Raw genomic sequence first — 18,371 nt, 5'->3', positions numbered from 1 at the left:
TGGCCCAGGAAGATTCAAGTGCAGGACCCCAGCTTGGGTCTGAGCTGATCGCCGACTCTCCTGCCGTCCTGGGGCCTCTCCTTCTCAAACTCCTTAACACCTTCGCATGCACCGTTCCCTCCACCTGGAACATTCTCACACATCTTTAGCGGGCAAACTCTTATTCATCCGTCAAGGCCCATTTCTTCTCTGGAAGAACTTCATCCTCTAGGCAACAGTAGCCAGCTGCATTTATGCATCGAGTCCGCTTGGTGTCAGGCCTTGTTCTAGGCACTGGGGCACAGAAGACCTTCAGAGCTGTGGTAAGGAATCCTACAGACGACCTCTTTTAGATGATGCAGTTAGGGAAGGCTTCCTGAAGGAGGAGGCGTTTAAGCTGACGATAAAGATGAGGAACTTAGCCCCTTTAAAAGCTGGGGCAGGGGCTTCTAGGCAGAGGAAATAGTAAGGCATGTAGTGTGTTCAGGAAGCAGAAAGTTGGTCAACATGGCTGGGAGGTTTGGAGATGGGGATGGAGATCTAACCAGCAGGTCCATCAGGACATACGCTGGGCTGTGCAGAGTAGCTTTTAAGAACGATGGGATGCCATTGGTGGGTTTTGAGGGGTCTGGGACGTGAGCATCCAGGCAGGGGTTGGGGTGTGAGAGGCTGGCTGTGGGGCTCGAGCAAGGAGGCTCCTATGTGGTCCAGGCCAGAGGAAGAGGGGAAGAGGGGCTGGCTGGTTGGGGGCGTGGGGGTGGAGGGATGGCCTGAGGCACGGCTCGAAGTTCGCTAGGGGCAGGGTTGTGGGGGTCTCTGGCCTCAGCGGCTGGCTGGCTGGCGCTGGCCACTCGGAGATGGTGAGGCCGGGAGGGACTGGCTTGGGCTGCATGGTGGGGAGGGGAGAGGGAGAGACAGAAGAAATCGCAGATCCGAGTTGCCTGCGAGGCATCTGAGGGCCAGGAGGTGTGGCTGGGTGGTTGGGGCTCCAGGGACAGAGCTTTCCGGTGGGGCTGTGGAGGCAGGAGGCTCAGCGGCCCAGTGAGGAGGAAGCTGCGTGCAGACGCCTCCAAGCAGGCCCTGCGGAAGCCACAGGCCTGGAGGAAGTGAGCAGCGTGGCCCCTCCAGCCCCCCACGGCTAGGAACTTAACTTTTATTTGGAAGCCAGTGATCACGAGCTACAGCTTCATTCCCTGGTGTGAAGGAGGCAGCCAGGTGAGTCTTCCTGGCATCTTAGCTCACGGGAGCCCTCGGCTCAGGGCTTTCTGCCTCTCTCCAAAGCTCGGGAGTCAGAGCTCAGCGAGGGAGGGCTCCCGGGGGCTTGTGGAAACGGACCCCAGAGGACACAGCCTCAGCTGAGGCCACACGGGGAGGGAGTCGGGCCAGGTGAAGCCCGGAGCCCCTCTGCCCCTCCGGCCCCCCAGGCTCGGAAGTGGCCATTCCTCCCTGCTGGGGCCGGACGGGCAGACGGGCACCATCCCATTGCGTGGCCAAGCGGGCAGCCTCCCTTTCCCCCTGCCACCTCCCCTGAGCTTCATCCAGCGTGCGGGGAAGAGAGGCCACCCGGTTTCAGATGAAGAAACAGGCCCGGGGCAGGGAGGCGCTGCCCGGGGCGGCCGACGGCTTGAGGCCGTTCCAGCTCTGTCCACTCCAGTGCCTTCGGTGAGCTCGGAGTCCGGCCCTGTCTGTAAAGATCTTTGGGACCAGAAAGGGAGGGGATTTGTCCAATGTCACACAAGGAGAATGAGGAGGAGCCAGCCTGGAACCTGGGCCACCTAACCCCCAGGCAAGGCTCTTTCCTTTTCTGTGGCCATGTCCTTTGAACCGAATCCTGTCCAAAAGGAGCTTGGAGGCCTATCCAGGGGGTAGGGTTGGATCCTCGCCTCAGGGCAGGATGGAGCTGCCAGCAGTGCCCTGGTCCCTGGGCTGGCTGCTAGGGCGATGGGGAGGCTGCAGCCCCTGTGAATGCCCCCATCTTTGGGGGCCTCCCTGGGGGCTGGAGCTGGCCACCATTCTGATGCATGACACCCCAGCCCCAATGTCTGTTTGGGACCAGAAACGCTGGGGGAAGACGCAGGGGCTGAAGAGGGTGGCTGAGCAGGAGAGGAAGTGAGCCCAGCAGAACAGGAAGGAGGCCAGGGCCGGCTTCTGAATGTGCCTGGTCCCGCGGGCGGTGAGCCCGGCCCCCTGCCCATAATGAACCCGTGGAGGGGGCTGCACACACTCTGTAAATGTTGACCCCTCCCATGCTGGCATGAGCAATGAGACCCCCCCCAAACCACAGAGAGGCCGAGGATGATAAGCCTTCTATCCCCTGCACCCCCAGGGCCAGCAAGGGAGAAATGGAGTCAGAGTCCTTATACAACCTGCTGCAGCTCCCTAAGGTGACGGGCCCGCCGACGGAGGAGGAACTCCCACAAGGTGCCTGTCCAAGTGGGGCTGGGGGGGGGCGGGCGGGGCGGGGGAGGTGAGGGTCTGCACGGCAGGAACCCAACAGGCGGGTCTGGGCGCTGCCTTGCTTTCCAAGTTGTCATCCGGCACCCAGTTCTGTTCGGCCCCTGCCGATGCCTTCTGCTTCACCCTTGACAGCCGCCTGCCCCCGCTTCCAGAATCTTGGGCAGGCATCCCCATTCCCCTCGTGACCGCACATCTCCAGGTTAATGGTGATGTTAAGAGGAGATTCCAACTGCTGCTGTTTATTTAGTAGTAGCAGCATCTCATTTACTGCTCTAAGGGTAGATGTTCCCGCCTCCTTGGCGTACCCGAGGAAACTGAGGCCCAGAGAGGAATGTAGTAGGTAGCCTGTGACTCCTTTACTGTGGCGGACAGCAGACATCTGACGCCTCGCGGAATGGGGGCTTGTCGATCTGCTTCCTTCACACGCCTGGGGCCCTTTGCAAAGGGGGGTGGCCGTAGGACGGGGGAATTCCGCAAGTCTGTTTTCTGAGCTTGGGGAGCTTGTGGCCGCTGCCCCTGAAACCTCCCTCCCAGGAGACAGTCGGAAAGGACAGTGCAGGTGCCCCAGGCCTTCCTCACCCTGTTACAGAAAAGAAGCAAAATAGGGAGCAACCCAAAGGTCCTGCTCAGCAGAGGCTTTAAGCGAACTCACTGGAATTTATGTCACCTTTCAAACCTAAGTGTGATGATGGAGAGAAAGGGTTAGATAATTGAAGTGAAAGAGCAGAATGCAACTTGATCGAGATGCTGTGAAGACAGCCTTTTGAGATAGGCCCTGTGGCCGAGAGACCCCCGGGGGTGGTGAGCGAGACCCTGGCGGCCAGGCGGTGGGAGGGGGCCGGGTGCAGGGGTGGCCCAGCGTCACGAGGCTGACTTCCTTTGTTGTCCCGGGGCTCTCTGTTTATAGAGGGTTTGAGGCTGGAAAGTGTCATGAGCAAAACTGCTGTTAGCGGTAGGGCTTAGTTATTTGAAAAAATATTTATTTTGTGTTTTACAGTTGATTTAGAACTATTTGAAGTACTGGCAGGCAGAGCTGGAATGTGTGATGATTGAGAGTGGCAGGAAGCCTGCTCTGAGAAGGGGTGGGGTGAGGGTGGGGTACCACCGGAGCCGTTCACCCACCAACTCCCCAAGCGTTGGTCCGGAGCCGGCTGGTACCCAGCGGGTTAGAGAGCCCTCCTTCTTGTCGGGAGATATGGGGCTGGGTAGTACTTGAAGGTTTTCAGAACGTCTAGGAAAAGTCCCCACCTGCGTCAAATGAAGACAGAGGCATTGCATTTTGTGAATTTGGGCAAGGCAGTCCCCACAAGGTGACTCAGTTTCCCCCATGTTCATTGAGACTAGATGATCTTGCACTTCCCTCTCAGCCTTGACAAGTGTGGGTTCTGTGAGTCTAGAATGTCAGGAAGCTGCTGACCAGGATCCTGGGGCTCAGAGAGTCAGCTGGGGTGGCCTCTGGGTCCTGCCCACACCAGGGAGCCGGACAGATGCAGGACTCCGCCTTGGGCCCTTGGTGCCCAGCCCCTGGGCTTGCGTGAGCCCTGCATCTTCTTAAGTGGGTAGATTTGCCAGATAAAACACAGGAGGCCGAGTTAAATTTGAATTTCAGACAAGAAATAGTTTTTCAGGCTGGGTATGTCCCCAAAATATAAATATTGTTGTGCCTGAAGATGAGCTAGTGCTCATGAGGGAAATGAGAGGGAAGGGCGTTTAGGGTGTGGCGGGAACAGCATGGCAAAGAAAGAGGTGTGGAGGACGAGGCGTGTCTGGGTAATTCGAGTCACTTTAGACGTTTGCTGCTCAGGGTGTGTGTGTGTGTGCGCGTGCACGTGCTTATGTGTGTGTATCTACGACTGTGTGTATGCGTGTGTGTGTGTGCATGTGTGTGTTTGTGTGTATGTGTGTGTGTGTATGTGTGAAGCACAGGACCAAATATCCCTCGTGTCAAGGTACCTGCATACAGGTGACCTGCAGGGAGAGAGCTGCCTAGCTCCCTGCAGTGTCCCCACACATGTGTCATGCTCACCTCTGCTTCCAGGAGAAAAAAAGAAGTACCTGCCGCCCACTTCCCGGCAGGATCCCAAATTTGAAGAACTGCAAAAGGTACGGCAGCTTTCTGTGGTCTCCCCTGATTTCTCTGGAGGGGGTCTTTTCATCTTCTTGGGGTGGGGACAGCAGGCCACCTGCGCCCCCCGACCTCAGGCCAGCGGGTGGTGACCCTGCAGGTCCCTGGCAGACCTGTTGAATGACTACATGAAAGAACATTTATTGAGCACCAACTGTGTGCCTTTACATAGATGATCCCAGCAAGCCTCACGACGGTCAAGAGGCATCTGCTGTTTTGCATCCCATGGAGGGAATAGTGAGGCTCAGAGGGGTGACCTGACTCGTGGGGGACACAAGGCTGGCCAATGGCTGACCAGAACTGGAGTTTGACCCAGGCCCCAAACCGTGTGCCCTTGCACCTGTCGGAGGCAATGGAGAACTGGCAAAATGGGCAGGAATGGGCGTGGTTCACCCAGGTCACCCAGTTTCTCCATGGCTCTGAGTCTGCCGCTGTGGCTCCTGGACCAGCTGAGCACAGGCAGGCTCAGGCCTCCGTTTTCCTCTGCCCTACTTCTCCAGTCTCCACATGGCCTTTCTGTTGCCTCCTCCAGGGAGGCCTCCTGGCCTGTACCACTTTCCACCCCCAGATCGTGGCCATTTCCCATCCCTTCCTTTCTGCCTCCTGTTCCCTCGCTCCCTCCATCCCACCTCTCCCACCATCAGGCACTGGGATGCAGGGCACAGCCAGCTCGGCCCCTCCCGGAAAACCTGATGGGGCGCTGACATGTCTTAGTTTGGGCTCCTCCAAGAGCTGATCCTGAGATAAGAGTTTGGGTGTAAGTAGTGAGTCGGCAGGTAATAGAGGAGACAAGGAAAGCAAGTAGGGAAGGGAGATGGGGAGGGACGGGGCCGCCAGGGCAGGTGCCGCTGGTGGAAGCTGAAGCCTGCTGGGCCCCTCTGGGAGCAGGGGCGGAGGTGGAGGAGCGTGGGGGGTTTCCTCACCAGCTCTGGAGTAGCTGGCGCTGCTCCCTTAAAGGCTCAGGGCTCTGCTTCCTGCCCTTCTGGCCTGTTGAGCCCAGGCAGGGTGGGTGCCCGGGCAGAGCTGCAGAGGGGATGCCCCACAGCCAAAAGTCTGGGGGATAGGGTGGGACACCCACAGCCCTTGTGCTGGTGTCCTGGGGCTGCCACTACCAAGTACCATGAACCACGTGGCTTAAAACAAGGGGAGTTGATGGTCTCCCAGCCTGGAGGCTGGAAGTCCTAAGTCAAGGTGTGGGCAGGTGGGTTCCTCCCGGAAGTTCTGAGGGGGAACCCATCCCAGGCCTTTCTCCCGCCATCAGAGGTCTCCAACAACCCTCGGTGTCCCTTGGTGTGTAGACGCGCCACTTCAATCTCTGCCTCCGTGTCACGGGGCCTCCTCTGTGTTCCCAGTATCGTGTCCTTCCTCTCATTCTGAGCTCTTACCAGAGGTGCCTGCTTCGTGTCCAGATTTCTACCAACAGCCTCTTCGAGGCAATTTAGGCTTTTCCTATCAAGGACCTTCAGTGCTCTTCCCAGTTATCCAGTCCCACAGCCACGTCCCCACTTACAGGGACCAGTTACAGTAGCTTCCCGGCACTGACACCTTGCACAGGACAAAAGACAGCCCCACCATGCCCTGGTCCCTGGGAGCCCAGAGCGGGCCCCTAACTCAGCCTGGGAGAGGAGGGAGGGCTTCCCAGAGGAGGTGACATTTGACCTGGCCTTGAAGGATGGGTAGGAGTTGGCAGGTGGGAGGAGGGCATTCCAGGCCGAGGTCAGAACTGAGCCAGGTGGGGGACCAGGTGAGGAGTGGTCCCGGGTCAGCCGTCCTCTTGGGATCTGCAGGTGCTAATGGAGTGGATCAATGCCAAGCTCCTCCCTGAGCACATTGTGGTCCGCAGCCTGGAGGAGGACATATTTGATGGGCTCATCCTGCACCACCTTTTCCGTAAGTAGCAGCTCCCAGGGCTGCACGGGTCTGGGCCCCAGCCCCCCAGCCCGGCCCCTCCAGGCCCCCAAGGGTGGGCTCCTCACTCAGCTTCACCCTCCTGCCCCCTGCTGAGTGTCATGTATGGAGCACCTGCTGTTTATAGGCTGCGGTGGATAACAAAGAACCCAGGTCCCCGGCCTCGGGCTGCCCCCGGCTGCTGGAGAAGACAGGCCAGCAGTGAGACGACCCAGGCGGGTAGAGGTGGGCTGGGCTCCTGCCCGAGGGGGGGGGGGGGCTGTCTCAATCTGGAAACGCCTAGTGCTCCCCAGGTCGCCTTTACTCTCAGGGCTGCCTCCTGGCCCCAGGCAGGTCCCCTACCCTGCCCCCAGGTACCCTCCCCCTTGCTGTTGAGCTGTCAGGTTTGGTCTACACATCTGCCTTCTGCACAAAGCTGTGAGGTCCCAGAGGCCTGGGGTGGGCCTGATTCCGGTCCTCAGCCGGCCTGGGAGCCCTTTGTAGTTGGTGACCGAATGCTCCTACCAGCCCTTTCCCCAGCACCTGCCATGGAGTAGGTGCGGTTAATCCTCAGAAAAACTCTATCCTGTTAGTGTCCCCATTTTACAGATGAGGAAACTGAGAGGCCTAGTCACTTGTCCAAGGTCTCAGAGTAAAGAAGGCGGGGGAGTCAGGATCTGAGCCTAGGAGTCTAGGCCACACAGCCTTGCAGAACGGAGGTGCACAGAGCTATGCAGAGGGCTAAGGGAGCAGGCACGGGGTGGTCAAGGTAAGGGGGCCAGTGGAGGGCAGCTCAGAGGGCGTGGGCTTGCTCAGGTCACACAGCTTATGGAAGGGGAGGTCCCCCAGTGCCCTCCCGCCTTCCCCCTCCCACTGTACTCCCCCCTCCCTCCCCCTCCTCCCTCTTCTGCTTCCCTCCACCTCTCCCCCCACTCCTTCCCTGGCTCTCCCACTCTCTCCTGCCCTTAGAGATGCTGACCGGGCTCAAGCTGGAAGTGGAGGAGATGGCTCTCACCGCCCCGAGCCAAAGGCGCAAGCTCGAGGTGGTCCTGGAGGCCATCAACCACAGTCTGCAGGTGGAGGAGCGGCAGCTCAAGTGGAGCATGGGAAGTAAGTTGGGCCTCGGCTGGGGCAGGGTCTAGGGGAGGGCGGGGGGCGCCTGGGTCCCTTTGCACCAGTGGCCTCTGTTCACCCGGCAGCTGTGCTCACCTGCCTTTGGTATGGGGACACCCCGGGGGCTTGGAAGAAGCACGGCCTCCTGGGCAAAGTGGTGCACCTGTTGGGAGCAAACAGCCCTATGCACTTCCGGACCGCCGCGGTGTGGGCGGCATAAACTCGGTCAACCATGCAGCCCCTGTTTGAATCCCAAGCACCGCGAGCCCCCACTTGCCTTGTCAGATGGGTGCTACCAGTCCTCTTTCATTAATTGGTTTAAGTTATACCTGCAGGGCAGGCTTGTGAGAAACGAGCATGAGCACAGCACCCAGACGCCGACCCCAGCCCATTAGCAGTTCAGTATGACCTTCCTGCCATTCGGAACCCCACATCCTTCCCATTTTCCAGATGAGAGCACTGAGGCAGAAAGGGGTTCTGTACCTTCTCCAGGGCTGGGGGTGATGATGGAGCCATTTTCAAGCCCAGTTTTGGTTGGGTCTCATGCCATTGCCTTTACCACTTGGTTTAAAGACTCGCTTTCAATGCCCGATGTGTATAATACTGGCCCTGAATTAAGTCACACTCCTCTGAATCCAGCAGTTTCTCCCGGCAGGACCCCGCTGTAGGGCATCGGGTTGCACACAACTGTCAGCAGGGACTGCCTCTGTGTCTGAAGCCCCGTCCACACGGTGCCTTGTGCTGCATTTGCAGAGCGGGGTGATAAGAGCAAAGGGTGACTGTTTTGGGTTCAGAATGAGTGTCTCCAGAACTCTGCCTTCCAGAAGGCTGGACGCAGAGCTCCTTGGTCTTCAGAGGGTGGTTGTGACCACAAAGAGACCTCCATGTGGTCCCAGGTTTGGGCAGCCCCTCAGCTCTGACCTGTGCCCCCCCAGCCATCTTCAGCAAGGACCTGCTGGCCACCTTGCATCTGCTCGTGGCCCTGGCCAACCACTTCCAGCCCGACCTGCCCCTTCCGACCAATGTCCAGGTGGAGGTGATCACCATGGAGGTACGAGGCTGGGCCTCAGGGGACCCCTGTGTGTAGGCTGAGCATTTTGGGTCCATATCACCACACCCTGGATTGGGGGTGCTGCATGGGAGGGGACTGACCCTCCCTTGAGATAGATCACATCCCTCCAGGACAGCCGTGGGCGCTGGGCTGGAGCTGTGGGTGGGAGGTGTCGAGAGTCCAGGGGGGCCATAAGTAGGTCTGCAGGCTGGCCAGTCCCACTTACCTCAGTAGATAGCATCTGCTGGTGGGGGTGGTGTTAGGAAGGTCCTGGCTGATGGCAACCATGTCACGTGGGCCGTAAGTGGTCATCTGTTCATGGCCTTTTGGGAGCCTTCACAGCCTTGGCCCATAGCACTGCAGTGTTGTTCCTTGGTCACTATGGAGGGCTGTGACTATACAAGGGAGCTTTCTCAGGTTTCTCCACCTGCACCTCCACCTCCACCCTTGCTCTAGCACACTCACAACTGTGCTGAAGTTCATGTCCCTGGAACCCACGGCTTCTCCCTCGGGCAGAGTTTGAGCACCACAAATGGGCCCCCACCTACTCCTGCTCTCCATTACTCCTTCCCCCAACCTCCCAGTACCTGGTGAGCATTGGGACTTCCTGTCTTCGAGCTTACCTTTCACTCAGGTGAAATCAGTCTTACTTTTTTCAAAACCATTGATTGAAATTCTCTACTAAGTAGTGTTGTGACTTTGTTTATAGTTCTTATGTAAATCAGAGGTGACTTTATTCCTTCACTCCTTCACTTATTCATTCACTCATTCATCAATCCATCCACCCACCCCTCTATCCACCCTTCTACCCATCCACCATCCATCCATCCATCCATCATCCATTCAGTCATCCATCCATCCATCCACCATCCATCCATCCACTCATCCATCTACTCATCCATCCTCCATCCATCCATCCACTCATCCATCCATCATCCATCCATCCATCCACTCATCCATCTACTCCTCCATCCTCCATCCATCCATCCACTCATCCATCCATCATCCATCCATCCATCCACTCATCCATTTACCCATCCATCTACCATCCATTCATCCATCTCCACTCATCCATCGATCCTATCCGTCCATCCATCCGTCCACCCATCCACCCGTCCGTCTGTCCACCCACCCATCCATCTGGTCATCATTCATTCATTATTCAGATCAACTCATGTTCATTGACTCCCTATGAGCCAGGCACTGGGTGAGACCCTGGGGGTACCTGGGGAACAAGACAGACATTGTTCTCATCCTCATGGGGCTCAAGGCTCATGAGAAAGAAAAACATTGAGTCAGGCCACAGTGATGAGAGCTGTCTAGGAACCACCTCTGAGGAGGGGATGAGGTAGAGTGAGCTGGGTTCCTTGGGGCTGCTCTGGCAACTACAGTCTTTTAATGGCTGGCATGGGTCCCTGAGTTTTCTGGGATTACTCAATTTCTTCCCCTTTTTTCTTTCTTAGAGCACCAAAAATGGTCTGAAGTCAGAGAAATCAGTGGAACAGCTCACTCAGTGCAGGTGAGGGAAGAACCAGGACCTACAGCAGAGGCCAGGTTATGTTTTTTTGAGAATGGGCAGTGGGGCCTGGGGCCGGGGTCCGATCTACCTGCCCTTTGTGGGAGGGGCCCTCACACCTCCCTAGCTTCCTCTCAGCCCCCAGAGGGCCTTGCTGACCCCTCAGCCCTGCTGGGAGCCCTTCCATCTTGCTGGGCCTCACAAGGCATGGCCCTTTATGGGCTGTTAGGCATGCCAACCCCTGCCAGCTCATTTCATCCTCTGCCCAACCCAACAAAACAGGCAGAATTGGGGTTAGAAAAGGGGCTGTGGCTCCCAGTCCTGAGATCACACCATAGCCATTGTGGGCCAGGAGGAATCCAGAACTGGGGTCAGAGGACCCCGATGCCATGTTGGTTCCCCTTTGCCTGGTGCCCAAGTGCTGGATATGGGTGAGGGAATCACCCATGGCAGGGAGATGCTGCAGTTGAGCACAAATGTTGTAACAGGATGACAGAACCCCGCTGGCCTCCCAGTGCCCAGAGACAAGCACACCAAACACTCCCTCATACCACCAACATTTATTGAGCAACTACTGTATATGGGGCAGGAAGCTCTGTCCTTGGGTGTCCATGTCAGCCAGCTGTTTACCTGTTTACCTTCGGTCTGTCTGGGCAAGCAGGATGCTCAGCCAATGAGCTCTTCCCTCTGCCCTCCTGGAGGGAAAGGCTCTCCCAGGCAGTGCTGGCCAGGTCTTTCTGGGTTGGTCTGAGAGTGGGCCTCTTGCGGGAGGTTGTAGGTTCTCCTTTTTCCTCTAACATTTGCTGAGGGCCCACTACATGCAGGGTGGGCTGTGTAGCTCCTGTGACCCGTTTGACCCTCACAGAGCCCAGCTTGAGGAGTCAGTTCTCTCTAGCTCACAGGCTTGGCACGCAGCCCCACCTGGGCTTAGCTGCCCATCGGTGGTATATGAGCTGTGTGACCTTGGACAAGTCACCTCCCACAGTGCTGAGCCTCCGCTCCTCTGAAAAATGGAGACCCATTCCTACCTCGTGGGCTGTTGTGAAGGTTATAGGTAATGTGTGCTTGGGGGCCTTCCCCCACCTGGACTCCCTCCAACCCTGGGGTCCCTCCAGTCTATGGCTCCTGTGGGGAGTGGAAGGTAGTGAAACCAATGGAAAGTTGATGACCAGTGTCCGCGGTGACCCAAGCATGTGTGCTGAGCAGGGCAAAGATTAGGAGGAGGCCGACTTTTGCTGGCCCCTCATGCCAGGGCATCCGGTTCACATGCAGGCCCATTTAACCTTCCCCAGGGCACCCCGGGAAGAAGCCTTGCTCCCCTCTGACTCAGTGAGGCTGAGTGACCTCGCAGTCACCCAGCTGCTCGGTGACCCTGACCTGGCTCCTCCTCTGAGCCAAAGCTTCAGGGTCTGGAAATGAGTCTGGGGAGCTTGAATGGGAAGGTGTCATCTGTTCATGATGCCACATTCCTGCCCCGCTTAGGCTCCTACAATCATCCTTCTCCACCCCTTTATGAACTTGGAACTCCGTGACGGCTCCCCTCAGCTCCCAGCCAGTGTCTCGGGCAGCACAGGGACGTCTCTCCCTCTGGCACCCTGTTTCATGCTGATGAGCTCCGGGTCTCTGCTTTAGGCTGCCCACTCTGCCCTGCACAGCCCAGTCCCCTGCTGAGGGCCACGTCATGGGGGCGGGGGGGGGTGGGCACCTGGCTCCCCTGGGACCGCCTGGCCTGCTTTGGGCCCAGACCCTTGCTTCTCAGGAGCGGGACTGGTGTGGAAAATTTGACACAAAGTCAAAGGAAAACCATTCAAAACAAGAAACACAGAGTGAAAGAAGCCAGACCCAGAAGAGTGTGTGCTGTGTGATTTCACCGACACGGACTCCCGGAACAGGCAAAACACATGCACAGTGGGAGGGATCAGAGCAGTGGTAATCCTGGTTGGGGGGTCATGGGGGTGGCAGGGGGGAGAGCACATGGGGGTGCTAGGAAGGGTCTCTATCTCTTTGGGGTGCTGATCCCACAGGGGATATGTAAAAATGCACCCGTGATAAACGTACAATTTGTGTGTCTGGTCGCACATATAATGCCTCCCGCCCCGACCAAAATGACAACCACAGAAATGATAAAACCCAGACATAACTCGGTGCGGAAACCTCCAGGGAAGGGAACGGGCCTCTTTCTGGCCATTTGCTCTGCACAAGGACCCTCCCTGCCTGCTTACGAAGCTGCGGGGGAAGAAGGAGCCGCCAGCTTCGTTGTCAACTCTGCACGTGCCAAGTCTTGTCATATGAAGAAAGTAGAGGTCTGAGGACGGTATATATATTTTTTAACCATTTCTTTGCCTTTCTCCCCCTACAATTTCCCTTTAGCACAGACAAGGACCAACCTGCGAGTGAGTACTCTTGTACCTTAAGGGGATCTGTTCCTCTTGGGTGTGTGTTGACACAGATGTGATGACGAGGGGTGACTTCCTGGGCATTCTCACCCCGTTTGCGCCCTCGAGCCTTCTTCTGGTCCATTTGTCCCTCCTCCTGTCTGTCAGTGCGTCCATGGATCCGGCTATTTCCTCTCCTGGTACTGCTCGTGTGGGGGAGAGATTTATAATCCCCACCGGTGGTGACGGTGGGGTTGTTACACACGTGTGGACTCTGGAGCCAGATGGCCTGGGTTCGAACACTAGTGCTTCCTCTTGGCAGCTGTGTGAACCTGGGCAAGTGCCTTAGCCTGTCTGTGCCTCAGCTTTCTCATCTGTAAAATGGGATTAATGACGGCACCTACCTCTTGGGCTGGTGATGAGGGTTGAAAGAATTTGCAAATGTGCTTAGCACAGCGTGGGTACCTCATCGTGGCTGGTCTTGGACGTGGTCGCTGCTCTCGTGACAGACCTCTTCACCCATTGACTGGTCCACCCATTCCTTCCTTCCTTCATTTTTTATAATTGTTTATTTTAGTTTTCTTTCTTCTGTTTTTTTGGTATTGATGTGAACTCATGGACTTTTTTTTTTTTTTTTGTTTTTTAGCGAGAGTGGGAGGAGGTGGAGGGAGAGGGAGAGAGAATCTTTTTCTTTTTTTTTTTTTTAAGATTTTATTTATTTATTTGACAGAGAGAGACACAGCGAGAGAGGGAACACAAGCAGGGGGAGTGGGAGAGGGCGAAGCAGACTTCCCGCCGAGCAGGGAGCCTGATGCGGGGCTCAATGCCAGGACCCTGGGATCATGACCTGAGCCGAAGGCAGATGCTTAACGACTGAGCCACCCAGGGGCCCCGGGAGAGAGAATCTTAAGCAGGCTCCCCACTCAGTGCAGAATCCAATGTTGGGCTTGATCACATAACCCTGAGATCATGACCCTGAGATCATGGCCTGAGCCAAAATCAAGAGTCGGATGCTTAACTAACTGAGCCACCCAGGCGCCCCCAGAACATGTAAATTTTTATTTGTTCCATATGTTTTAATCAGTGCAGTATTTTTTCTTTTTTATACTGACATTATACCATCTATAGCCAATGAGGATTTTATTTATTTGTCAGAGAGAGCATGAGAGCACGCACAAGCAGGGGGAGCAGCAGAGGGAGAGGGAGAAACAGACTCCCCACGGAGCAGGGAGCCCGATGCGGGGCTCGATCCCCGGACCCTGGGATCATGACCTGAGCCGAAGGCAGATGCTTAACTGACTGAGCCACCCAGGCGCCCCCAGAACATGTAAATTTTTATTTGTTCCATATGTTTTAATCAGTGCAGTATTTTTTCTTTTTTATACTGACATTATACCATCTATAGCCAATGAGGATTTTATTTATTTGTCAGAGAGAGCATGAGAGCACGCACAAGCAGGGGGAGCAGCAGAGGGAGAGGGAGAAACAGACTCCCCGCTGAGCAGGGAGCCCGACGCGGGGCTCGATCCCCGGACCCTGGGATCATGACCTGAGCCGAAGGCAGCCGCTTAACGACTGAGCCACCCAGCATCCCTCATTCATTCATTCTGCAGCCGGTTGGCCCGATTGGCTGTCCATCCATCCACCCACCCACCAGTGCATCCATCATCCATCCATCCCAACATGATTTTCCTCCCTAAGCCCGCCACACTTAGGACACATTGCTGTATGGGCCGGGGGTTCCTCGAGGGGCACCCCACCTGGAGAGCTGAAAATAAAGTCCTGTGAGGGGCTTCTGAGAACAGGCTGAGGGAGGATGTGTGGGGGAAGGAAGGAGAGGGGAGGTACAGGGAGGCTGGCTGGTGTGTGTGTGTGTGTACACGTGTGTGTGTGTGTGTGTGTGTGTGTGTTGGGCAGCATGAGGATGGGGGTTGTTGCTCAGGGAACAGAGCTTGTCGGGGGGCAGCATGAGGGTGGGTCACATGGTGAGGGGCAGGGACACAGAGCAGCACCTCCTCACAACCCTTTTCTAGCACATTCACGCTGTTCCGGCTCCTGTCGACTGAGCACACGTTTGCCTTCCATTTCCTGGCTCCTTTAGGGACACGACTCCCCTGAGCACGGGCCAAGGGGTCTGGAAGGAACCACTGGTGTTTCTACCATGTTTATGGGTGCATTTGAAAGGGCATGCTGCTATCTGGTGCTACCTTTCCCTTTCACTAAAGAGGGAACCGAGGCCCAGAGAGGTGAAGTGACTTGCTCAGGGTTGCACAGCTGCTGAGTGGCAGGGTCGGAAGGTAATTTCTGCTAGCTAGCTGGGGCATTCGGTGCCCGAGGACTGGTCTCCCCCAGGGAGATGCATGGGCTGCAAATATTAGGAAGACAGCTTGTGGGAAAAGGGCATTCGTCTGAGGACTCGGGTGTCTGAGGCGGGCCCAGGGCCTGAGCTGCCGAGCTGCCAAGATGCCTCTTTTGTTCCCGAGTCTCACAGGCATGACTCAGCTGCTGAGGGTGCTGGCCTTTTGCATGGTGCAGGGCTCGATGTCCTCATTCTGCCAATCCAGAAATGCTGGGGAGGAGACCTATAGGCTGAGTGTCCGTGTGGGGCTGGCCCCTGCTCAGCCACCTATGTCCGCTCTGGAACCTGTGGGCAGAGCAAGGGCCTGGGAGGAGGCAGGGCAGCTTCCCGAGGACGGGGTGGTGGCGGAGCAGACACCATAGGCATCCACTACAGAAAGGAGGACCATTAGTGAAGCCCTACTGTGTGCCCAGCCACCATGCCAAGTGTGTTATGTGGCCCCAAATTTCATCTCTGCAACGACCCCATCTAGTAGGTATTACCAGCCATACTTTGCAGATGAGGACACCAAGGCACAGAGAGGGGAGGCAGTTCCTCCTGGGCCACACAGCCAGGGGAGCAGTGACCCAGACAGACCCAGGCCCGTTTTTTAAATTCAAGAACCCGGAGGTAGAACGACAGCTCCCTCTGGACTGGGGACCCTGAGAAATTTGTATGGAAATACAGTCCCTGTTTGGCCCAAAGATAACGGCATGGTAATGAGGTGTTTATTGGATCTGTCTGCAGAGGACATCTTTGATGAATTATTTAGGCTGGCTCCGGAGAAAGTGAACACGGTGAAAGAGGTAAGAGAGATCAAAGCTCCCAGTCGCGCTCCCGCTCGCGTCCACCCTGAGTCCTGCAGGATGAAGGGGAAGGAACAAGGCCCTCGCTCCTCACCTGCTGTGCTTCGGAAGCCACGCAAGGGGCTTTCTGTCCCCTCCCGAGTGGGAAGGTGGCAAACCGGAGCCCTGGGCCTAAAGTCCTTGTCCTTCCTCGGGTAGGCCATTGTGAACTTCGTCAACCAGAACCTGGACCGCCTGGGCCTGTCTGTGCAGAACCTGGACACCCAGGTAGGGACTCAGCCGTGGGGCCCCCAGGCAGGGAAGGGCCATGGGGTGCAGGCGGGGAAGAGGGTCCTGTGGGGCCCTGGGAGCCGGGTCCTGCCCCCGTGTGGCCCAGGATGTGTCGCCTCTCAGAGCCGTGGGGTCCTCCTCTCTAGTGGGGGGCTGTTGCTGGGAGGTAGCCTCACCAGCCAGGGACACTGCGGGGATCTCGCGAGGCAGGGACTGTGGGTTCCCCCATGCGGTTGGAGCCCCCCTCGTGTGACTGCATTTGCTCACGGTGTCACGTGCCCGGTGCTGTCTTAGAGCCTCTGTGGGCCCCCCAGTTGCCCAGCCCGCCGCAGCTGACTTCACCGAGTGCCACCGTGGGGCAGGAGCAGAATCTTACCAGTCACCTTGTGCAGGGGGCCACGGCCTTCCACGAGGACACCGTGCACCCGTAATGCCCCCTCAGCACAGAGGGGAACAGAGAAGCTGGGAGGCTAGTTGTCAACCCAGGGCCTTCAAGGGGCGATGGAGCCTGCTGGCCACTGGCCTCATCCACCTGCCACCATGTTTCTGCCCATGCAGCGTGGTGGCCGTGGGGGAGGGAGGTGGAAGGCAGGTCTGGCCCCCGGTGGGCCAAATGGCTTATGGCAATCTTAGCCGGAGCTGCTGACTTCTAACGCACCTGGCATTAGCCAGCGAGGGACGGGGTGCCAGGTACCTAAAGGCAATAAAGTCCTCACTATGTGCCAGGCCCTGAACAAAGTGCTTTACATCCAGTAACTCCTGAATCCTCCTGACAGTCCCTGCAGGGGGAGCAGATACTACCCCATTTTATAGATGAGGACACTAAGACACAGAGATGTCGAAGAACTCATGCAAGGTCACCCAGCAATAGAGCAGAGGACCCGGGATTTGAATCCGGGGTGCTGAGGCCCACAGTTTGTGCGCATCAGCACGTCCCACGGTGGCCACAGGAGAAGCCGTGTGTGACATGGTGTGGTGATGTGGCGGGCTGGCGATACCAGGCTCTGAACCTGAAGGGTACCAGATGGACACGTGCGGCCTGGGCTCCAAGGACACCTCCTTCACATTATCTGCGTGGCCTTGGCTTGGCCTTCTCTGAACCTCAGGCTCCTCTTCTTTTAAAATGAGTTTAAGGAGACCAGCCTCATAGAATTGGGAGCGACAAATAAGATGATGAACCTCTGGTGTTTACCATAGGACCTGGTACACTGTGGACATGCCATAAATGCTGAATTTGGGGTTTTATTATATCTTATGTGGGTATATAAGGATGATCCTGTAGGTTTCCATTTTACCTGCTTCTCGTCTTTCTCTCTCCCTTGGCGAAGGAATGGCGTTCGGAAAATAATGATATGTGGGAGGACCGTATGTAGAGACTGTCAGATAAAGGGAGAAGTTGAAGTCCCTGGTATTTTGGGGGTATTACCAGGGAATATCAGCAGAAAAGATTTCAGACCGAACTAATAACATCGGAACAGACTTAATATGGGGAAATTCTATTAAGGACTTCGAGTGGTGGTTTTCCCTCCAATAGCTAATCTTGTGTTTTGTATCTTTGAAGAGATTGAGTAGGATTACGCTAGGATATGATACGTTGGTGGCAGGCTGGCGGCTTTATCTCTGACCATACAGACCGAGCAGGCAGAAATATTAATGTGGCAGCCAGCAAAATGAGCCCCGTGTGCTGTTCTCTGCCTCTTCCGGAGGAATAATTTTACACCCAACTCTGTTTTCTCCTGTGCTCCTGTAGCTCACGGATCAGTATGTGGCTTAAAAAGCAATATTCAGCTATCTCACAAGATAATGTGAAAAGAACCTATTTTATGGAGCGTGTGGTCTGTGTCAGGTGGCCAGTGAGTGCTTGCTACCTGCTGCCACCGATGTTTACAACACACTGCAAAGGTCGGGGATGTTGTCTTTAAGTCTCAGAAAGACAGTTGAGACTCAGAGAGGTGCGTGCTTCCTGCAGCACCACACAGCCCGCAGGAGGCAGAGCGGGAGGCAGAGTGGGAGCCCTGGGCCGTCTGCCTCCAACGCTCTCCTCTGCAGTTTGCAGACGGGGTCTTCTTACTCTTGCTGATTGGACAACTGGAAGGCTTCTTCCTGCACTTGAAGGAATTCTACCTCACTCCCACCTCTCCTGCGGAAATGGTAAGTTTTCCAGAGGTTTCCTTGATGTAGGCCTTATGGAGTTGGCAATACCAGTCTCCTTATTCACTTCCAGGAGAAGTGAAGGGTGGAGGGGAAGTTTGTTTGTTTGTCCATATATCTACCCATCCATCCACCCATCTACCCAATTCATCCGCCCATTCACCTGCCTGCCCATCCATTCATCTGTCTCTTTATCTACTCATCCACCCATCCATCCATCCATCCATCCATCCATCCATCCACCCTCACACATATTCATTGACTTGCCTATTTGCCCATCTACCCAGTTTATTCATCCATTCA

At 56.3% G+C, this 18,371-nt stretch overlaps 1 protein-coding gene across 1 annotated transcript in view; it reads left to right on the top strand.

Annotated features, from left to right (window-relative positions):
• The first annotated feature begins 1,093 nt into the window (after nt 1–1,093).
• PARVG (parvin gamma) overlaps nt 1,094–18,371 on the top strand; it is a 21,677-nt gene continuing 4,399 nt past the window's right edge. Inside the window, exons 1-11 of the mRNA XM_021687797.1 lie at nt 1,094–1,194; nt 2,306–2,400; nt 4,475–4,539; nt 6,349–6,451; nt 7,418–7,558; nt 8,497–8,612; nt 10,076–10,131; nt 12,499–12,521; nt 15,589–15,647; nt 15,846–15,914; nt 17,967–18,068. Of these exons, the coding sequence (XP_021543472.1) occupies nt 2,322–2,400; nt 4,475–4,539; nt 6,349–6,451; nt 7,418–7,558; nt 8,497–8,612; nt 10,076–10,131; nt 12,499–12,521; nt 15,589–15,647; nt 15,846–15,914; nt 17,967–18,068 (813 nt within the window). The 5' untranslated portion in view covers nt 1,094–1,194; nt 2,306–2,321. The remainder of the gene's footprint in view (nt 1,195–2,305; nt 2,401–4,474; nt 4,540–6,348; nt 6,452–7,417; nt 7,559–8,496; nt 8,613–10,075; nt 10,132–12,498; nt 12,522–15,588; nt 15,648–15,845; nt 15,915–17,966; nt 18,069–18,371) is intronic.

Source organism: Neomonachus schauinslandi, chromosome 5, assembly GCF_002201575.2.
Source record: "Neomonachus schauinslandi chromosome 5, ASM220157v2, whole genome shotgun sequence".
Taxonomy (NCBI): Eukaryota; Metazoa; Chordata; class Mammalia; order Carnivora; family Phocidae; genus Neomonachus; species Neomonachus schauinslandi.
This window is presented reverse-complemented; position numbering and strand designations above follow the sequence as displayed.